This window comes from Echiichthys vipera (genome assembly GCF_963691815.1).
Source record: "Echiichthys vipera genome assembly, chromosome: 2".
NCBI classification, from domain to species: Eukaryota; Metazoa; Chordata; class Actinopteri; order Perciformes; family Trachinidae; genus Echiichthys; species Echiichthys vipera.
The window spans coordinates 37,452,753-37,474,619 of NC_139827.1; the positions used below are offsets into that span (position 1 = coordinate 37,452,753).

The 21,867-nt window shown below is 41.8% G+C and overlaps 1 protein-coding gene across 3 annotated transcripts in view; it reads left to right on the forward strand.

The window, feature by feature from the left end:
• Window positions 1–21,867, forward strand: part of LOC310964331 (glutamate receptor 2-like) — a gene marked incomplete at its 3' end in the record, with an annotated part of 216,023 nt that overhangs the window by 123,399 nt on the left and 70,757 nt on the right. For all 3 annotated transcript variants that reach the window (XM_083937417.1, XM_083937416.1, XM_083937415.1), the window contains exons 8-13: window positions 4,263–4,430; window positions 4,984–5,088; window positions 5,243–5,350; window positions 7,159–7,222; window positions 19,101–19,243; window positions 20,711–20,926. In XM_083937417.1, coding sequence (XP_083793543.1) covers window positions 4,263–4,430; window positions 4,984–5,088; window positions 5,243–5,350; window positions 7,159–7,222; window positions 19,101–19,243; window positions 20,711–20,926 — 804 coding nt within the window. The remainder of the gene's footprint in view (window positions 1–4,262; window positions 4,431–4,983; window positions 5,089–5,242; window positions 5,351–7,158; window positions 7,223–19,100; window positions 19,244–20,710; window positions 20,927–21,867) is intronic.

Sequence of the window (21,867 nt, forward strand, 5' to 3'; positions counted from 1 at the left end):
TGGAAATTTCGTTCTGAACGTGGAACAACGGACCAGCTCTTCACTCTTGCAAGGATCCTGGAGGGGGCCTGGGATTATGCCCATCCGGTCTACACGTGCTTTGTGGATCTGGAGAAGGCATATGACCGGGTCCCTCAGGAGAAACTGCGGGAGGCGCTGTGGGAGTATGGGGTGAGGGAGTCACTTCTGTGGGCGATCCGATCTCTGTACACCCTAAGCGAGAGTTGTGTCCGGATCCTCAGCAGTAAGTCGGATTCGTTCTCGGTGGGGGTTGGCCTCCGCCAGGGTTGCGCTTTGTCACCAATCCTGTTTGGGATTTTCATGGACAGGATATCGAGGCGTAGTCGTGGTTGGGAGGGGTTGCAGTTCGGTTGGCTGAGGATCTCGTCCCTGCTTTTTGCAGATGATGTGGTCCTGATGGCATCGCCGGTCAGTGACCTTCAGCACTCACTGGATCGGTTCGCAGCCTAGTGTGAAACGGCTGGGATGAGGATCAGCACCTTTTAATCTGAGGCCATGGCTCTCAGCAGGAAACCGGTGGATTGCTTACTCCAGGTAGGGAATGAGTCCTTACCCCAAGTGAAGGAGTTCAAGTTCCTCAGGATCTTGTTCATGAGTGAGGGGACGATGGAGCGTGTTTTTGGTTGGAAAATCGGAGCAGCGGGGTCGGTGTTGCAGTCGCTCTACTGCACTGTTCTACCGGTCAATCTTCGTTCCTACTCTCACCTATGGTAATGAAAGCTGGGTCATGACAGAAAGAACGAGGTTGGCCTGGGAACGCCTCGGGATCCCCCAGTTAGAGCTGGTTAATGTGGCCCGGGAAAAGTGGTCCCCTGCTAGAGCTGCTGCCCCGCGACCTGGCCCCGTATAAGCGGTTGAAGATGAGTGAGTGAGTGAGAGTGTATAAGTGTGATGATTTATTCTTAGTTGGTTAGAACCTCTGGATCAAAACTGGGCTTTTTAAAAAGAGGATTAATTACAGCTACTTTAAAAGACTGTGGTACATAACCTGCCGATAAAGACATATTAATCATATCTAGTACAGGTGGGGCTTAGTAAAGGTAATACTTATTTTAGTAAGGAATAGAGTCTAGAAGACAAGTCGAAGGCTTTGATACCGAAATAGTAGAGTTTAATTTCTTATGGTCAATTGTAGAAAAGCAGTCCATGTATATATCAGGTTGTACAAAGGTTCCTGAGTTTGATGAAAAATTACATTTTATTAATAGTGCCAAATCATAACAACAGTTATCTCAAGAAACTTTGCAGATTAGGTATAGACCACACTCTATGACTTATTTATGCTTTAAATGGACCCAACAATTACCCCATAGAGTGCACAGTGTCAATCAAAAACCTTCCCTTTAACAGGCAGGAATGTGGAACAGACCCAGCTCTAAGGAGGATGGACATCTGTCTTGATCGGTTGGGGAGGAAGAAAAAGAAAGGGAAAGAGAGAAGAGACAGACAGATGGAAAAAGAGAGACAAAGACAGACAAAAAGACAAACAGAGATACCCTCCAGAGATGCAAGCAACCACAAAAGTAACAATAACCATAATAATATCTAAAGTAATGTTGATATGTCTTATATGTTATGGCAGTTAAAATAGTAGAATGGTAGAAACAAGCACAGCCAAGGTGATAGAATATGACAATGATAATAATTATGGTGGTAAATATGATCAATGATGAGTAGTGGTAATAACAGCTGTGATACAATGAGATGGAGGCGATGAAAGCGTCAAGCTGCCATTCAAAATCAATATAAATGACATGCGATGTCGCTTCGGGCGACGCGTTCCGAGCGTTAAGAGCGATGCTATGAAGTGATGTAGTGTCCATCGCCTCATCGCGTGTGACGCTTAAAGTTGCCACAACGCGTGAAGCTGTGCCGCGACAGCCAATCAGTGTTGAGATTGCGGTAAGCGTCATCGAAGTTCTCCGTGAAACATCCAGGGGCTCACCCGGCTCACCAAAGCCGCCATTGTTGCAGTCCTTAGGGGAAACCAGACTGTTCCTATGGATATAATATAATGGATAACACTATGAACTGTGGGTGGCAGCGACGTGCCTTTGGGCATCTAGTATGCCGGAAATCCAGAAGATGAAGAAGAAGAAGAAAGCCGTCAGTGAAGAGTGAAGCGTATCCCGGTCTGGTCTACCGGAGATCGGGCAGCACCTATATAGCTACGGAGGTTAAATCACTGACGGCCTGATCTCAATACAACACAACTGCTCTTTTAAGAGCCACGCACTTCCTCTGAGAGCTCATTTCTGTTCTTTTAAAAGCATTCAGACCCCTGGTTAGCACTAGCATAACTCTCATTTAGCACAACAGCAGAGTAGGCTGAGCCGGGGGTTACCTTCAGTTAGCTAGCCCCATTGGCTGCTACCCGCGATAGACGCGATGATCAAAAATGGGACAAATATGAGCAAGCAACGCATAACTTGCGTTCCGGGCGATTGAATTGCCTCCATCGCTTTTAGTGTGAATGCACAGTAAGGGCTCGTAAGCCCTAGCTATAAGCTTTTTCAAAGAGGAAAGTTTTAAGTTTATTTTTAAATATGGGGACGGTGTCTGCCTCCCGAACAACACTTGGGAGTTGGTTCCACGGGCAGAGAGTTTGGTAGCTGAAGGCTCTGCCCCCCATTCTACTTTTGGAGACGCTAAGAACTACAAGTAGCCCTGCATTCTCAGAGCGCAGTGATCTAGTTGGGTAATACGGTACTATGAGCTATTGGTCAGAGCCTGACCAATAAGAGCTTTGTAGGTAAAAAGAAGGAAATTCAAAATTGGTGCCAGTTGAGTTCATTTTTTTCTCTAATAGTTTAAATTTTATCGTTAAACAAGGCCATGAAGTCATTACTACTGAGGGTTATAGGAATACATGGCTCAATAGAGCTGTGGCTCTCTGTCAGCCTGGCTACAGTGCTGAAAAGAAATCTAGGATTGTTCTTATTCTCCTCTATTAAAGATGAGTAATAGGCTGCTCTGGCATTACGAAGAGCTGGTCCGTTGTTCCACGTCCAGGACGGAATCCGCATTGTTCCTCTTCAATCTGAGGTTTGACTATAGGACGAACCCTCCTTTCAAGCACCTTGGAGTAGACTTTACCAGGGAGGCTGAGTAGTGTGATATCCCTGTAATTGGCACACACCCACTGGTCCCCCTTTTTAAACAGGGGAACCCCCACCACTGTCTGCCACTTCCTTGGCACTGTCCCAGACTTCCACGCAATGTTGAGGAGACGTGTCAACCAAGACAGCCCCTCCCAACCCAGTCACCAAGATTCTTCCAGTTTAGTGAAATGCCATTTATTTTCACGATACTTTTTAATTCACGGGTTTGTGAGTTATACCATGGAGCTAACTTTCTTTGTTTCATTATCTTCTTTTTTAAAGGAGCAACAGAGTCGAGTGTTGTTCGTAGAGAGCCTGCAACACTGTCAACTAGGTGATCAATTTCAGAGAAACTAACATTAGTACAGGAATCTTGAATATTAGGATAAGGCATTATATTAAATGCTGATGGAATTGCTTCCTTAAATTTAGTTACAGCACTATCAGATAAACATCTAGTGTAGAAACTTTTGCCTAGAGGTGAGTAGTCGATGAATTCAAAAGTTATTAAATAATGGTGTGATAAAATAGGATTCTGTGGAAAGACTATTAAGTCTTTAATTTCCACACCCTAAGCCAACAAGGTCAAGGGTGTGTATAAACAGTGAGTAGGTTTATGTACACTGACTAAAACCAATTGAATCTAATAGAGAGATAAACGCAATACTCAGGCTATTATTATCAACGTCCACATGAATATTAAAATATCCTACAATGATTACTTTTTCAGATTTAAGGACTAAATTTGACAGAAACTCTGAGAATTCAGATAGAAATTCACAGTACGGACCAGGAGCACGGTACACAAGTACAAGTATAATTGGCTGCACGGTTTTCCAGGTTGAATGTGAAAGACTAAGAACAAGACTTTCAAATGAATTATTAGTTATTTAGTTTAGGTTTAGGGTTGATTAATAAGCCTGAGTCAGAAAAAGCTGCAACACCTCCTCCTCGGCCACTGCCTCAAGGAGTATGAGTATTAATATTACTGGGAGGAGTGGATTTATTTCGGCTAAAATATTTCTAGGGGAAACCCTGTGAGCTTCCAGAGAGACAGATTCCGAATTGAACCAAGGGTCCTCATACCTCTGTATGCCACATAGTAGGTTAATGCAGCGATAATGTTTCTGTGTCTTTCAGTATACCTCAGCCCTCACATATGATGCTGTCAACGTGATGACGGAGGCGTTTCGCTTTCTTCACAAGCAAAGAATAGACATGAGTCGTCGTGGCAACAGTGGGGACTGTCTGGCCAATCCAGCAGTTCCCTGGGCACAGGGGGTGGAGATTGAACGTGCCCTCAAACAGGTAATAATGGATCAGACCCTCCTTATGAAAAAGAGGTAGACTGTTCCAGTTATATAACAGCTGATAACAGTTTGTGGTTAGCCTTTGTGAGGGAGTCTTAATGCTGAAAACAGAAAAACTGCATTGAAAACTCTTCTGTGTGATTGCTTTGAGAAAGCTTAGATGTCCAGAGGATGTAAGCCCGCAGTCAGACCTTGTAATGTAGCCCTCTCATTTATTTGAACCGGACTGCTGCAGGTTCAGCAGGAGTGTCAATGCAAAAGGCAACAGCAAACAAAACTTCCAGTGTTGTAAAATCATGTCTCGTTGCATAATAAACTGCCATGCAGTGTATTGGTGTCTGATCAACCAAAAGGAAGCATAATCAAAGCATAGTTGTTATGTTTTTTTGCTTTAAATTTATTGACATGCAGGAAGGTTTCTTTGGCAATTTTTCTTAACAAAATAACTAGGAGATCACTTGTTTATATTCCCACTACAGATGTGTGTGATTTATGTGTGTGATCTTAAATAAAAACTTGAATGTGTGTTGTTTGTGTATATATGTGTATAGGTGCGTGTAGATGGTTTAACAGGGAACATTCAGTTTGACCAGTATGGGAAAAGAATCAACTACTCAGTGACAGTCATGGAGTTAAAGAACAATGGACCAGTTAAGGTAACTTAAGAATCAACGTGTCATCATGAATACCTTTAAAGCAACTAGCTATGTAATATTTAACCTGTGTGTGTGTGTGTGTGTGTGTGTGTGTTTGTGTGTGTGTGTGTGTGTGTTTGTGTGTTTGTTTGTTTATTTGTATGTGTGTTCTTAGATTGGCTATTGGAATGAAGTGGATAAGATGGTGGTGACAAAGTCAGACCTTTACCCCAACGACACCATGGGAATGGAAAACAAAACAGTCATTGTCACAACTATACTGGTAATAAACAAATGAAGGACATTCAATTTAATTATGCAGGCCAACTTAGAATATTCTAATGACTTTTAAAAAATTAAATAACAAAATACTGAGTACACTGACACAGTATTTTCTTTTATAAGAGAATTTACATGGTTTGCCATTCGTACCGAAGCCATGAAAGGCAAGGTGAAAAAAAATAATTTTTGGGGGCATTGTTGGCCAAAACCCAAGTTTAGGTGGGAGATACTATCTCATAGGAGATCACCTTGCCTTTCAGGGCTTCAGTAAATTTGGTATACGGTGCAGGTAAAATATATTTCTTAGCACTTTTCTAAACAGTGTGAATAGTTTGGGTTAGGGTTAGGGTTATTGCTGCCCTCCAGAAGATCTTTTTTAGATACCTTCTGCAAGAAATGTAATAAACAAGTATTGTAATTTAGTTTTATTATCTTTAATATAAATTAGAATTTTCCCCATAAAAATACAGGACAGATTTATTTTATTGAATTTATCACATAGTGTTCTGTAAAAATGTATGCAAAGATTTATTTCCAATGCAGTGGACGATAAAATTGTATTGTGTTATTATATCGTAAATTAAAAAGTAAGTTCTGGAACAGAAGTTTATAAATATAAAGACTATTTTTTTTGTCCTTTTCTAACCAAAATTTAAAAATTATAAGTAGGCACATTGACGATATGGAAAACACATATCTCTCCTTATAAAACGGATGGCTTGAATCAAGCAATCTGATTGGTGGTTTTCTGTGATACAAAACCCATATATTACAACAATGAGATCTAATTCATTTACACAATTCTATATCACTCCACTTTCAAATTTTTATACAGTGTAGGAACTTTAACTTGCGACTATATTTGCAAAAGATTTCAACATATTTATAAAGTGATTGGTTAATTTTATTTTTATTCATTTACAGTCTTATTTTTTACAACGCTCTCTTTTATTGGAAATGTAAACCAGCTGTACTGGTTGTCGGTAATACGATGGTGACAGAGAGTAGACGTAGAATATCTTTAGCTTAAGCTAACCATACATACAATCTCTTCAAGCTAACCTTAGCTTAAGTTGACAGGCTGACCCAACAGGGAGTAGAGTCTTCCATCTGTTAATGAAATTTTTTTTTTAGTAGACATCTTGGTTACAACGAGATTGAGCTGGCAAAGCAGTTTGGTGTCCAGTGCAGCACCATGGACAGCACAGCGTAACGCCAACTTGCCATTATACCTAACTAAATTTAGTAAAGATAGTACATTCCATATCAACCGCCATCTAGAGGAGCCTAATTCTTTGGAAGAAAAAAAAAGTAATTTATTTTTATTTTTATATATGATTTGAATTGAAATCTGTCTATTAGTGATGTCCAAACGAAGCTTCATGAAGCATTTTATTCATTTTCTGAGTCCACTAGATGGAGCTCTCTGTTCAACAAACGGGTGAAAACACACCGAATTACCATTCATTGAGCCTTTTTCTTTAAACCAAGAGCTCCATCTCGTGGACTCAATAAATGCAACTAATGCATAATGAAGCTTCCTTTGGACTTCATCTTCATCACTACAATCAATTACTTAAATATTGCCATACTTGGTAAGGCCTTGATTTGTTGTGACTATATCACAGCTAAGAGGCGTTGTTTGGCATGACATGGCACAGAGGATCCAGAAATACCACACAATGTGCTATTGCTTAAAGTGTAATTCTGGCGCAAAATCATCCCATGGTCTTTCTTGGCACTTAGGATAAGCCATCGTTTATCAACTTGTGTGTGTTTGTGTGTATGTGTGTTTGCACGTGAATACAGGAAGCCCCCTATGTGATGCTGAAGAAGAATGCTGAGCTGTTTCAAGACAATGACCGTTATGAAGGTATGTTTCAATTGAACTGAATATTGGTAACAAAAATTCACAACTCATTATTAATATGCATGATGTATTTGTATGTATTTTTGTTTATAAATATATATATATATATATAGAATATAATATGTTTAATACTGTAGTGTCAATACAATTCTTTTCAAATAATTTAATTGTTTTATTGTATATAATGCAGAGATTGCAGATTAATTAAGTACAAAGATTACAATAATTATATGACAGAAATATATGCATTGCTATATCAGAATCAGAAATACTCTAATAATCCCAGGGGGAAATTGTTTAATTGTTATATGAAGACAAGTGCAGATATTGTGGCAAAGGTTTAGAAAAAATATGTTTATATTTACAGTACATGTAAGATGGGTGTGAACACGGTGTAGAAGCTCTGTTCTCTCTCCTTCTCTCATTTACTACATCCTATCTTCTCCTATCCACCTTTCTCTTCTCCTCATAGGACCCTAATTTGTCTTGCTTGGTTAACATTAGTGATTTATATACTTTTATATATGTTTCTATATTTTTGAAAACAGAATTAAATAAATATATAACATTTACATAAATATCTCTAAATCAGCATGCACACATTAGACTTAAGACATAAGAAAGCAAACACATTAGGGCCCACCATGTTATATTCGTTTATGTAATATTTTATATTATTTTCTTTGTGAACAATGAATAGAAATATATGTATTGCTTTAGTTATATGAAGACAAATACAGTTATTTAGCAAATGTTTAGCAAAGAGGAATCACAAAGAACTTATTCTTAAGATGGGAGAGTGGTGTGCCTCACGCTGTCCCCATTTCCACAACTGCGTCGCTTCCACTTGCCTTTTAGCTCAACCTTTGGCTTTTAAATTATTTCACTCACTCACTCATCTTCAACCGCTTATCCGGTTGTGGGGGCAGCAGCTCTAGCAGGGGATCCCAAACTTCCCTTTCCCGGGCTACATTAACCAGCTTTAACTTTGGGGATCCGATGCGTTTCCAGGCAAGTGTGGGATATGATCTCTCCACCTGTCCTTCTCATCACAAGATGGTGATCAGTTAAATGCTCTGCCCCTCTCTTTACCCGAGTGTCCAGAACATACGGCCTCAGATCAGACGATACAATCACAAAATTGATTATCGATCTACGGCCTAGGGTGCTCTGGTACCATGTACACTTATGAGCATCCTTATGTTCGAACATGGTGTTTATTATAAACAATCCATGACAAGCACAGAAGTCTAATAACAGGCAACCACTCAGATGTATATCAGTGAGGCCGTTCCTCCTAATCACGCCTCTCCAGGTGTTTCCGTTGTTGCCCACGTAAGCTTTGAAGTCTCCCAGCGGAACTATGGAGTCCCTTACTGGAGCCCAATGCAGGACTCTCATTCAGGGTATCCAAAATGAGCAAATACTGGCCGAATACTGTTGAGAGTCCACCCGCAGGCATAAGGAGGCAACCCTCTCGTCCACCGGGGTAAACTCCAAAACCGCGGCCTTCAGCCGGGGGTTTGTGAGTATCCCCACACCCGCCCGGCGCCTCACAACCCCTATCCAGGAGTATGGTTCCAGAACCGAGACTGTGCGTGGAGGTAAGCCCCACCAGATCTTACTGGTAGCGCCACACCTCCTTCACCCAAAGAGAGGTGACATTCCATGTCCCCAGAACCAGCCTGTGCTGCCTGGGTCTTCGCCGTCAAGGCCCCTGACCTTCACTGCCACCCGTGCAGTAGCACACCTAAACCAAGTGGTTCCTCCTGTGAGTGGTGGGCTCACAGGATGGAGAGGGGGGGCTGCCACGTGACTTTTTCGAGCCCCGCAGGAAAAAATAGGGGGAACATTTACATTCCTAATAGCATTGACATACAACTCAATTATATTGAAGTGTATAATGTGTAAATCATCTAATGGTCTTTTTCTGCACTTACATACATCAAGTTTGAAGACAAGTACAGTTATTTAGCAAATGTTTAGCAAAGAGGAATCACAAAGAACTTATTATTAAGATGGGAGAGTGGTGTGCCTCGCGCTGTCCCCATTTCCACTACTGCTTCGCTTCCACTTACTCTTTAGCTCAACCTTTGGCTTTTAAATTATTATATTATTCTACAAATATCAAATCAATGTAAATAGTTTAACTGATGGGCATGACTGTTGTTCACTGGATGAATGAGTGACTGCTAATAGCATTCTTGGAAACAAAAGACATTAATGAATGCCAACATTTGTGATGGATGAGTGATTAGCTAACGTTAACATTTTGATAAAAAGCAAGACATTATGAATTACAGTGACCCAATAATTCCTCCACGAGCAGCTGCAAGTTATATATATATATATATTTATACAGCAATCTTAGAGATATAAGATTAGTTAAGATCTAGTTTAAAAAAAATGTTTTTGAGTAATGCAGTCTATGAACAACCTTGTACTAGAAAGTGGTAGATGGGTTTAGGTAGGGGCTGTGTGCATGTGCTTTTAGGGGTTGAAGGTGAACGTGGAGTGATTCGAGAGGAAATGGGGAAACCTAAACCCAACACCAGGTCAGAGGATAGCGCCAAAGCTGAGTTAATGTTGGTCGCTATGAACGAAAAACCTGGTGGCGATTAGAAAGGAGCTGAAGGAAAACATGACCGAAATCATGGCCGAAAACCTGAAGGCGTTAAAAGGCAAGCTGAAACGCGAGCTGAATGATATAAATAAGAAGATCCAAAAGGTGAGAGCTGAAATGAACAGCTCCAGGAAGAGAATACAAAAAAAGACCTGCTGCTAAAGGAGCTGGGGAACAGAGTGGAGGAGCTGGACCAGCAAGGAGGACTCAAAGAGGTGATTGGGACTGGCCTCGAGATTAAGCATCGGACCTACGCAAGGGCGACTGCAGCTGTGTGCAACCCGTTGTGGGAGCCTGATGAATCGCATATCAAATCTTTGGAGAAGCAGGAGTCCAAGTTCCTGGCTGATAAATACATCGATGTGGATTTCAACAATGTGGAAGTATGTCACCTCTTACCCCGGAGGAAAGATTCTGGACATTGCCAGAAAAGCTCGGCAACTGAAGAAAGGGGGCAAGATTCAAAACACCTGGACGGCAAATTGTAGAATCTAAGTCAAAACAAATGGATCTTTAGCAGAAGAAGTCAAAATAATACAAATCAGGAGTGAGGACGAGCTGGAGAAATTCAACAATTAAGGTATGGCTCATGTACACTCCATTACTACAGCACAGGAAAGGTCAAAGGTTTTTACACAGACTGAAAAGATGATGGAAATATCAGAGAGGATTGCTGAGCATGAAATTGAGGAGCTGCTTACAAATCAACTTGTGAACCACACCTAAACAGACCCGAATGAAGGAGTTGAACCGGATAATCATTTCTACTTTAACATGACTGAGAAATGCCAGTACTACACTAAAGATCAATACAACAAGAGCATTGAGATGGATGGGAAACTGTCTCTAATTCACTTTAATAGCAGGAGACTAAACATCACCTTTGAGCACATCAAGGAATCATTGCGGTGTCGGATTAATGAAGACAAAGGCACAGATTTTTTTCCTGGATGGATATAAGCTTGTTTGTGTTAACAGGAGAAACAAAGGTGTGGGAGAAGTGGCCCTGTTCATTGACAATAACATCAAGTATGAGACTGTACAACATATGTCTAAAGCTGTTGAGCACTTAATGGAATGTGTGACAATTGAAATTTGTGTGAAGCAAGGTGAAAATATAGTAGTAAGCCGTGTTTACAGAGCACCGCATACAAAAATATAAGATTTCAATGAACGTGTGGGAGAAGTATTCTCAGAAACTAGCCAAAAGTGGGTTTTTATCTGTGGTGATGTAAATATTGACTTACTCAACCCAAAACAAAATTTGATGACTGGTGAGTTCACTAATACAATGTATACAATGGGCTTGCAACCTCTCATTACACGACCTAGCAGGATCACAACAAGAGGACTACTGATAAATGATATAAGTGACCACCTACCAATCTTTGCTATCTATGACTGGAAACACACCAAGACAGACACTGAACAAAAACATATATATAAGGGCCAGAACTGAAGGACTGAATACACTGAAAAATAAACTACTGAGACAAAATTGGAACAATGTTTACAATGAAACAGATGTGAATAGTGCATATGATTCCCTTTTGCAAATATTTAAAATGCTGTATGACAGACACTGTCCTGTGAAAAAAAGACACACAAATCAGAATAAGGAAAACCGCTCACAAAAACGTTGATAAATGCCTGCAGGAAAACACTCTGTACAGACAGTTCATAAAATTAAGAACGGACCAGTCAGAAATTAGATACGAACGGTACAGAAACAAACTAAATAGAATCCTAAATGATCGCAAGAAAGAATATTACAGTGATCTACTAGCAGAAAACAGGAACTATACCCACAATCTATGGGATATACTAAACAATGTGTTAAAGAATAAAAATACAAAACCTAGCTACCCTCCCTACTTCAAAGGCAATAACATGAAGGAAGATAAAACGCAGCAGAAAGATTCAACAACTTCCTTGTTAATGTGGGACCAGACTTAGCCAAGGAAATCCCTGACTCATCTCTATACTGGGACCATGTTGATGAGGACCGAGGCAGAAATCCCAGTACAATCTTTCTCACACCAGTGAGGGACATAGAGATAAGACACCTGGTCAACAAATTCATTCATTCACATAGAGACGAACACCTACGGGCAATTTTTTTAAGAGTCATCAATTAACCTTACAAGTGCATGTCTTTGGATTGTGGGAGGAAACCGGAGAACCCGGAGAAAACCCACACTGACACGGATGCGAACCTGGAACCTTCTCGCTGTGAGGCCACTGATGTCAGTGATGTCAACATGAGGCTAATTGAGAAAGTATTAGATGGAATCACTTCACCTCTAACATATCATGGGATATTTCATACCAAAATGAAAGTCAACACAAAGGAGCAGCGGCTCTACTCCGAGTTCCTCACGGATGGCGGAACTTCTCACCCTATCTCTAAGGGAGACTCCAGCCACCCCCCTGAGAAAACCCATTTCGGCCCCTTGTGCGACCACGACCTCGTTCTTTCGTTCATGACCCAGCTTTCATGAACAAAGGTGAGGGTAGGAACAAAGATTGACCGGTAGATCGAAAGCTTTGCCTTCCGGCTCAGCTCTCTTTTTGTCACAACAGTGCAGTAGAGCGACTGAAACACCGCCCCTGCTGCTCCGATTCTCCGGCCAAACTCACGCTCCATCATCCTCACTCATGAACATGATCCTGAGGTACTTGAACTCCTTCACTTGGGGTAAGGACTCATTCCCTACCTGAAGTAAGCATACCAGTTTCCTGCTGAGAGCCATGGCCTCAGATTTAGAGGTGCAGATCCTCATCCCAGCCATTTCACACTCGGCTGCGAACCGATCCAATGAGTGCTGAAGGTCACTGACCAATGATGCCATCAGGACCACATCATCTGCAAAAAGCAGAGACGAGATCCTCAGCCCACCGAACTGCAACCCCTCCCCACCACGACTACGCCTCGATATCCTGTCCATGAAAATCATGAACAGGATTGCTGAACCCCCACCGGGAACGAATCCGACTTACTGCCGAGGATCCGGACACAGCTCTCGCTTTGGATGTACAGAGATTGGATGGCCTACAGAAGTGACCTTCATCAACAAACACAATCTGATATGAATATGAATATGGATTCAGAAGAAACCAGTTGACTGCCCTAGCTTTAATTGAGTCTGTGGAAATCCTATCTGATGGTATCGACCAAAAACTATACTCAATTGGAATTTTCATAAATCTGAAAAAAACATTTGACACCATTAACCATGATATTTTGCTAAACTGGAGAGATATGGTATTGGAGGTATAGTACTATAATGGGTCAAGAGCTACCTACACAAGAGATCTCAATTTGTTAAAATGGGTGATAACACATCAACTTGCTTGGACATAGTTTGTGGGGTCCAAAGCTGTTTATACTAGATATAAATGACATATGCAAAGTATCCAATAATCTGAAATAAATATTATTTGCGGATGATACTAATATTTTCTGTTCTGGGGATGACTTGAACCAATCCGTGGAAATAGCCAATAATGAAATGGCCAAGCTTCATGCGTGGTGTAATATGAATAAACTATCAACAAGAGTATTAACATTTAAGTTAATGGAGTGAATATTGAAAAGGTTAATGAGAACAAGGTGCTGGGAGTGATTATTGATGACATGTTAAATTGGAAGCCATACATAAGACATTAAAAAAGTAAGCTGACCAGGAGTGTGATCATACTTTGGAAGGCACAAAAACTACTAAATCAGAAAGCACTTAGGGATCAAGGCATATGGATCATATCGGTGACCAAGACAGACTTTTAGATTAGTTGTGACTATTGAAATACGACTGCTCGCCCTAACAATAATAATCTAATCTGCATTCCGACATTATCTCGGTAGCTGCCTTTGAATAACTCCTCCAGGAGAATGCTGCTGTGAGACAGCCCCTCCCCCCTTGTTTCTTCATGGACACCTGGTGGTTGTTGACTCTGGCTGGGGCCCAATCAAGGATGTCCCCATGGCAACTTGCTGTGTTATCGCGCTGACACTCTGCGAACTGAGACACTGACTGGGTTGCTGGTCGAGGTGGTTCTACAGGCTGATATCACACACATGGTCACTTACATATATATATGCAACACACCATCCTCACCCACCCCCCATCCCACGCCTTCGCAACAGGCGCGAAGGCGTGGGATAGGGGGTGGGTGAGGAGGCGTGGTCCGCAAGTGTGCTGGTAACGGCTGCCGGCGGGCTGCCTGTCTGCGTGGGAAACCTCTGTGACCTTTTTCCGTCACCATGAAAACTGTTTTGAGTTTTCTGTTTTATGTGCTGGAATTTTTTTTCCAAATGCCGCAATGTGCTTCCCACAGGAGCACAGTGTGGGGAATGCTTTAACTGTGGGCTTGACTTTTACTTGTTTTGATACTTGGTGCACATACCAATGCTAAGGCCATAGAAGTAGTTGTTGTAGTAGTGATAGTAGCAGTAGTAGTAGTAGTAGTATTAGTAGTAGTAGTAATAGTAATAGTAGTAGTGGTGGTAGTAATAGCAGTAGTAGTAGTAGTGGTAGTAGTAGCAGTAGTGGTGGTGGCAGTAGTAGGAGTAGTAGTAGTAGTGGTGGTGGTAGTAGTAGTAGAAGTAGTAGTAGTAGTAGCAGTTGTAGTAGTAGTAGTAGTGGTGGTGATGGTAGTAGTAGTGGCAGTAGTAGTAGTAGTTGTAGTAGTAGTGGTGGTAGTAGCAGCAGCAGCAATAATAGATTGTGTGCTTTCAAAGCCCACAGAATAAATATGTTGGTTAAGTCCTCAAATAACCCATTATAATGTAAAAAGATACCCAGCTGATTGGCAGGTATTTACTCGAGGATCTTAGAGAGAACAGGGAGGTTAGATATAGGTCCATCGTTGGTTAGAACCTCTGGATCAAGACTGGGCTTTTTAAGAAGAGGTTTAATTACAGCTACTGCAAAAGACATGTGTATGCCCATAAGCATGAGAGGACGCTGGCACGTCTTGACTGCCGCTTCTCGCTGCTGCTTCCCGCTCTTCAAAGTTTTTTCGTAGTTTGCTTTCTCTGCTGCTACTTTTACTATTTTTTGCTAGCTTCCTACTTTCTCGACCTGCCTTTCCATCGACTGATCATAATCGTATAAACTACCTACCTGCCTCGGTCTCAAAAACAAGTCCTCCACAGTGGTGCTAGGCTACTGCTACAGAGCCCCTATCGGTGCTATGTGCATCAGCTTGGACACATACTGGTGTCGAGGGGCTTCTAATACAGAATCCACTGCCATGGCCTGGTCAAAGGTAAATCCAGGTAGGTCGAGGGAAATTGGGCAGGCTTCCACCTGCACCGGTGCGGTTGCGTTGGCCCTCTGCTCCGGCTGGGACCTCTGCCTACCGTTTGAGCTTCCCTCTGCCTCCCTCTCAATGGACCCTGGCAGGCTAGTCTCTCCATCTACCACGCTGTGTTTGATGCTCCTGTTCCGCCTTCTGCCTCTTCCCCTGTTATAACCACTATTCACTTCCAGCAGCGCTTGCTTCCTGACAGCCTCAGCCATGGCAATCCGCTACACATCCACGCAGCTCCGCCAACTAACTCCACAAACGCCTCCTTCCACCGCACTCATCACCACACCAAAAAATGCCCGACTTCTTCGTCGTCCTCGCTACATTCACCTGAGGCTCCCATTGCAAGTTTATGTACAGTTCCACCACTACAAACAGTATTCCATTTCTGTGGTCTGACCGCAGTTCACACACCGGCTCCCGCACTTCCTCAACGCGTCATCACAACAACACACTTCATCAGAAGAACTCCAGCGTCAACGCTTTCAACCTCTGGCCAATCCCTACTTCTCCCATCCATTTCAAAACAAAAGCACCTGAAACTTGCGCTCCTCAACACAAGATCCCTTAACAATAAAAGTCTTATTCTAAACAAATTTATCACTTACAACCAACTGTAACTGCTCTGCCTTACTGAAACCTGGCAAAAACCCCTGGATTACTTTGCATTTGACCAAACTACCCCTACTGGATACTCATACCTGGACAACCCGAGCTCTGAGGGAAGAGAAGGGGGTATTGCTGCTTTCTACCAGCATGACCTCCAACCCCGCCCACTCTCCATCCCTGCTGCTCCTTCCTTTAAACATCTGTCATTTAAACTATCCAGCCCTAGGCCTCTCATCATTTCTTTCATCTACCGTCCCCCAAATCCAACTCATCATTCCCATCAGGTCTCTCAGAATTCATCACTTCATTGTCTTCAACTTCGCCATCTATTTTACTCCTTGGTAATTTCAACCTCCACATCGTCTCCCCGGACTGTAAAACAGCTCCCAACACATCAACTCCCACAACCAAGGACACATCTTAGAACTGGTTTGCTCCACTGGCCTCCACATCTCCAGCACGGACCTCTTCATCCCCTACCACCGGGCCATCACATTCGTAATTGACATTCCTATTCCCCAACCCAAACAGTAACTTTCCGGAACTTCAAGTCCATCTGCCCAGTCTCTCTCTCCACCTGCATATCAAATACTCTCTCTGGCCTCACCCTCCCTGTTAAGCCAGCCCCCATGGATCTTGTCAACATCTATAGCAACTAACTGTCCACCTCCCACAACCAGTTGGCTCCCCTGATAACCAAAACTGCCACTTTCACTCACTCGGCCCCCTGGTTCACCCCGGAACAAACTCAAAACGGATACAATTAGAAAGACTGCACAAGAAAACCGGTGTCACAGTACACGCCCTTGCCTACAAAGAACACACGCACCTCTACAATTCAGCACTTAACGAAGCCGGCTCTGTCCACTACTCCAGCATCATTCATTCTGGATCCTCAAACCCACACACTCTGTTTTCCACTATAAATAAACTCCTCAAACATCTCATCCTCATTCACCCAGGAAAAATGCGACAACTTCCTATAATTTTTCCACCTCAAGATAGAAAGAATCCACAACCATCTCGACACCTCCTCTGCAACCACCCCCCACTTGGAACCTCCACTTCCCCCGGACCACCGATTATCCCTTTTTTCATCCATAACCAGGGCAGACCTCTCCAAAATACTCTCAAGTGAATGAGGGCAAAGTTGGCTGAATTAAACAGCGGTGAAGAAGACGAATGAATAGCGGAATGGTAAAATGGCGGACTGCGACAAAGAGGTGACAGGGCAACTAAAATTCTCTGGCAACACGTCAAACATGCACAGCCACCTCATTTGCCATTATCCTAAGATCTTACAGAAGGAGAAAATGGCTAATGTTAGCACACCTTGAAATCAGCCTACACTCAATTTAGTTTTTTAAACAAAGCTTCCTTTAGCATCCCCAAGGGCTGGGAGGTTTACCAAGTCCATTGCCTTGTTCATTTGCAAGAACCTTTGGTCATACAGTGTAGTGGAAAATTAACGTTTTCGACGAATGCAAACAACTCTGGAACTGTGATACGAAATACAGAGTCGGAGATACTTCACTGATAAAACCTGTTTTAGCATTGTATGCTGAGATGAAAGCAAAGATGGGAGTATGCACTTCAACCTGCTGAAAGAGTTGCACTTAACTGCGATGGCTGGAGTTCAAGGACCGACAAGTCCAACCAGCATCACTGCTCACTTTATTGAAAACAACTGGGAGCTGCAATCCTACCTCCTACAGACTCAGGTCATGCATGAGAGTCATACTGGCACTCACAAGGCAGAAGTGTTAAAGAAGGCTACATAGTGGTCAGTATGTTGTCAGGCTTCCCGCGGAAGTCTTAAAAGTCTTAAAAGACATTGATATCATTAATCTAAAAACACAGCCTAATTGTTATTAAAATGTCTTAAATCAAACATTCAAAGGTCTTAAATAACAAATGGTAAGTGGGATTTTATGATTTTTTTCTGAGGTTGTAATTAGTCTAAAGTTTTCAAAATAATTGGTAAACCATTTTTAAATTAAGCCTTCACAGTCAACAAAACAATCATGTGGTTACTGCCCGGGATGCATGCTGTTGTTTATTGTGGAATTAGTCTTTTCCAAGTGGCAAAAAAGTCTTATAAAGTCTTGAATTTAACTTGCCATATAGCTGTAGGAACCCTGGATGTACATTTTGTGCGACTGGCCACATTGTAATGCACACTAATGAATCTAATATGCTTTTATGTCAGTTCTGTAAATAAATACATACACATTTGTGCCTAATTCCTGGTGATTTTGTTCTTCAGTTACACAGATACCGTGATTTATCAATTTCTTGCAAGATATTAGTTATCAGTATCATGTTGCAGAAAGAAAGAGAGCTGTTAGTGCTTGAGTAGAACTAGTGGATGTTATATTATAAATTGTAGTTAGTACCACTAATATCATATTCATTCTCATTTTTTTCAACCTTTGCAGTTATCATCCAAATGCAGGAAGTAGAAAGACGGTACAGTCAAACTCTGAAAAAAGCAGTCGTACGACAGCTTTTATTGCAGTACGGCAAAGCCACTTGGATAAACTGCTTGAGGAGCTGCCAGAAACAGTATATGAGCTGCACTTCACCATCAATTGTTCAAAGTTTATTTTTAGATTCTGATTACATTTCATAAAAACTTTTTCGGATGGCTTTGCTTGGACGTAACAGTTTTCTTATTATTTTACATCAACGTTTCAGTTTATTGGGGGGGGGGGGACTTTGACCATAAATATTTGAGGAGACGTGTCCCCCTCAATATTTCTCATGACTACGGCCCTGATATGTTTATTTACTGTATCGTGCGTGTGTTAATATATTAATTCTTCATTTAATTTACCTTTCTTTATTGTTTATTAAAGAGATATTCTGTTGATTTAAATCCAGTTCTGTGGCATGTCTGTGTGTGCAGTGTGTGCAGATGAAGAGTTTTTGCGTTTCCCTCTATGGCAAAAGTGCATGAAGTTACAGTTGTAGCACCGAAGGTCTCTTGAGAGTCCACTGGATGACGTGATTTGCCAATATTTCGTAGACCTCTGCTGCTGGGGCTTCCAATGCAAAAAGATGCTGAACACTATTCATCTGCACGCACTGCCCATACTGATACTAAGCTGGTTAAATGTTGGTATATGCCCTTTTAAAGTTACAGAAAAGGGACTCTACAGTCCTGTTTTTTCCAAACCTACAGTATATACAGGGCTCTCCAGGAAGTAATTGATTGGACTGTTGGTTATTTGAATACTCAAAGTATTCCACACTGTTCTCTGTATTCTAGGATCCTTGTATAACACTCCTGATGTGTCTCTTTGTGCATGTGGGTGACTTTTTAACTGATGCTAGGTTACTGCGTTGACCTGGCTGCAGAGATTGCAAAGCACTGTGGTATACGCTACCAGCTAAGGATTGTGGGAGATGGCAAATACGGAGCAAGAGATGCAGAAACCAAGATCTGGAATGGTATGGTTGGGGAGCTGGTGTATGGGGTAAGAATTAACACTTCATGCTATTTAAACGGCACCTAAACTTGCAATTTACAAATGCTTCTCAGAAGCTAACAGAAATAGATTTTTAAAATTTCCTGACGTCTTGCTAGGTAATGGTATTTTTTTTTTTCATTCATGTTTCGCCTAGTTCCTCCCTACTGTGTTGTGATTGACTAGTATGGTTACTTCAACTTGTCCTTATGGTTGAATACTATGTGGAACTATGGGAGACAACATTAAGCAGTAGTGCTTCCATGAGCAACTTCACATTTCTGAGGAGTTTAAGTCAGAATCTGTTAAACTGAAACAGTTTGAAGATTGCGGTGTGTTTTCCCATGCTACCAACAGTCAAATCTTCGTCAAGAGACGGAAAGCATCACATCAGACTGCAGTGGTTCACAGAGCTGCTCCGCCAGTCCCTTCTGATGAGTCAGGGGCAGCAGATACTGGAGCTCAGCTACTGTTTCTTGGATGCCAACAAAGACACTATTATCATGTTAATGGAGGCAGAGTTTCAGTTTGACTGACTCTACATTTAAACTAGCCAGTGTAGCATGAAAGCATGGTGGATCATAGATTATTACATATATATCCAAAGTATGTGATGGAATTGGCAAGCTAGCGAGCAAACTAGCCAGCCACTCGTCCCAGCAATCCGTCAATCATAACACAGCAGTTTAGCCAATCACAGTACAGTAGGGACTAGGTGGAATACGGGTGGGGAAAAAATAACACAGGTACACAGTATCACCACTGAGCGTCAGTGGCTTTGTCATCATTAGGGGACAGTGAAAATGACAAGCACCAGATATTACAATAACACTGATGCACCGAGTGATCAGTAATCAGGTGGCTTGGTTATTGACAAAGCCAATCATATTTGCTCCTTTGATAAGATTTAAATGCAGGGCTTATCCCAGCATAGTGCCCACAATCCCACAACATTGTACACATTTCTGTGAATTTATGTTTCTATACATATTGAAGATTTGGCAGTAAATACATTTTCCACTTGGTTATTACCAAGTGCATGATATTATGTGGGTTTACAGCATCACATTACTCAAATGCAATACCTAGAATAAAAGTAAACTAAAAAATGTATTCTCATGTGTTCTCAAGGAATGCGATGAGAACGGAGTCTACACAAGAGAACACAAAACAAGCAATAGGATGTGTACAATCAAAGCAGTGCATGGATCAGTGGCAGGTCTGTTATGGAGGTGTTGAAGGAGGAGGATGCAGGAAGGAAAAAAAAAAGTGAGCACATGGGCCTTAGTTTACGACACTACACTGTCTACCAATCATCGACGGAGCTTGACAAGGGAGGAACATCACACCCGATATAAAAAGTTTTCATAGTTAAATTTCTCATTTATGCTTCTCTCTCCTCTTTCCAACAGCCGACTAAACTCCATGAACAGATCACACTATCCAACACTCTCACTGTCTTTGTCTCCACAACAGAAAGCAGATATAGCAGTTGCTCCTCTGACGATCACTCTTGTTCGTGAAGAGGTGATTGATTTCTCCAAACCCTTCATGTCATTGGGAATCTCCATCATGATAAAGAAGCCGCAGAAATCCAAGCCAGGAGTCTTCTCCTTTCTGGATCCACTGGCCTATGAAATATGGATGTGCATTGTCTTTGCCTATATTGGAGTTAGTGTAGTACTCTTTCTGGTAAGTCAGTATATATGTATTGATCTGTTTTGTTCCTACCATAACTCCCAGATACTCAACTGTCACCATGGCTGTCAGAGTTACCTAATGTGGGTGTGCTATGTACATGAATCAGTGGTCCAGTGACACTGAGAAGGGATTTAGTTGTTAAGTGAGGCTACCAATGCTGGAGATGATGTGTCTTAGGGCCAAGAGGGCCAAAATGGTGTAGAAAGTTTAACATACATTTGGATGCCCCTATGGCATGTCTCTTTTTGGGTAACTTTTTTCCAAAGGTTATAGATAATTCCTATCTCCTTCCACTCTCTAAGGGTCCCTGCCAGCGCAGCCTTGTATCGTTAAAGTGTAATTCCTGCATAAAGATCATCCCATGTAGGGTAGCTGGAAGTAATTTTGAACAGGGCGTGCCTATAGGACTATTTAAAATAGATTTAAAAAATAAATAGATTCACTACTTTATTGTGATATACACTTCAGTTCACACAGCCAGGGTCTGTAAGACACAGATTTCCTTAGTTCTCAGATGGCTGGCTGACTATTAGCTCCAAAATCCTTTTATGCACATCACTAGGAAATAATATCTGAATATTTAAACGTTATTAAACAGTTCCCCACATTCATTACGCAAAGAACACACAATCAAATTAACACTTTTCATCTCCATCCCCACCACCTTGCAAAAATAATTTAGTGTGACATTAAACTGCATGAATAGATACGAAAGTGTGCCATGGTTATTGGTGTCCAATTGTCGCGGTGCGCTCTGCGGACGAATGTCTAGGGAGTTGAGAATGTCTTGGAATGCATAAGCGAAAGGTGTGTGAGTCGTTTCTTGGTCATGGTACCCAGATGCAAGGCGGAAACAGTGCGATTGGATGAGGCCACAGAAATGGGTAGGAACAGACATAACTCGATCTGTTTTTCTGTCTCTGAAAACATGG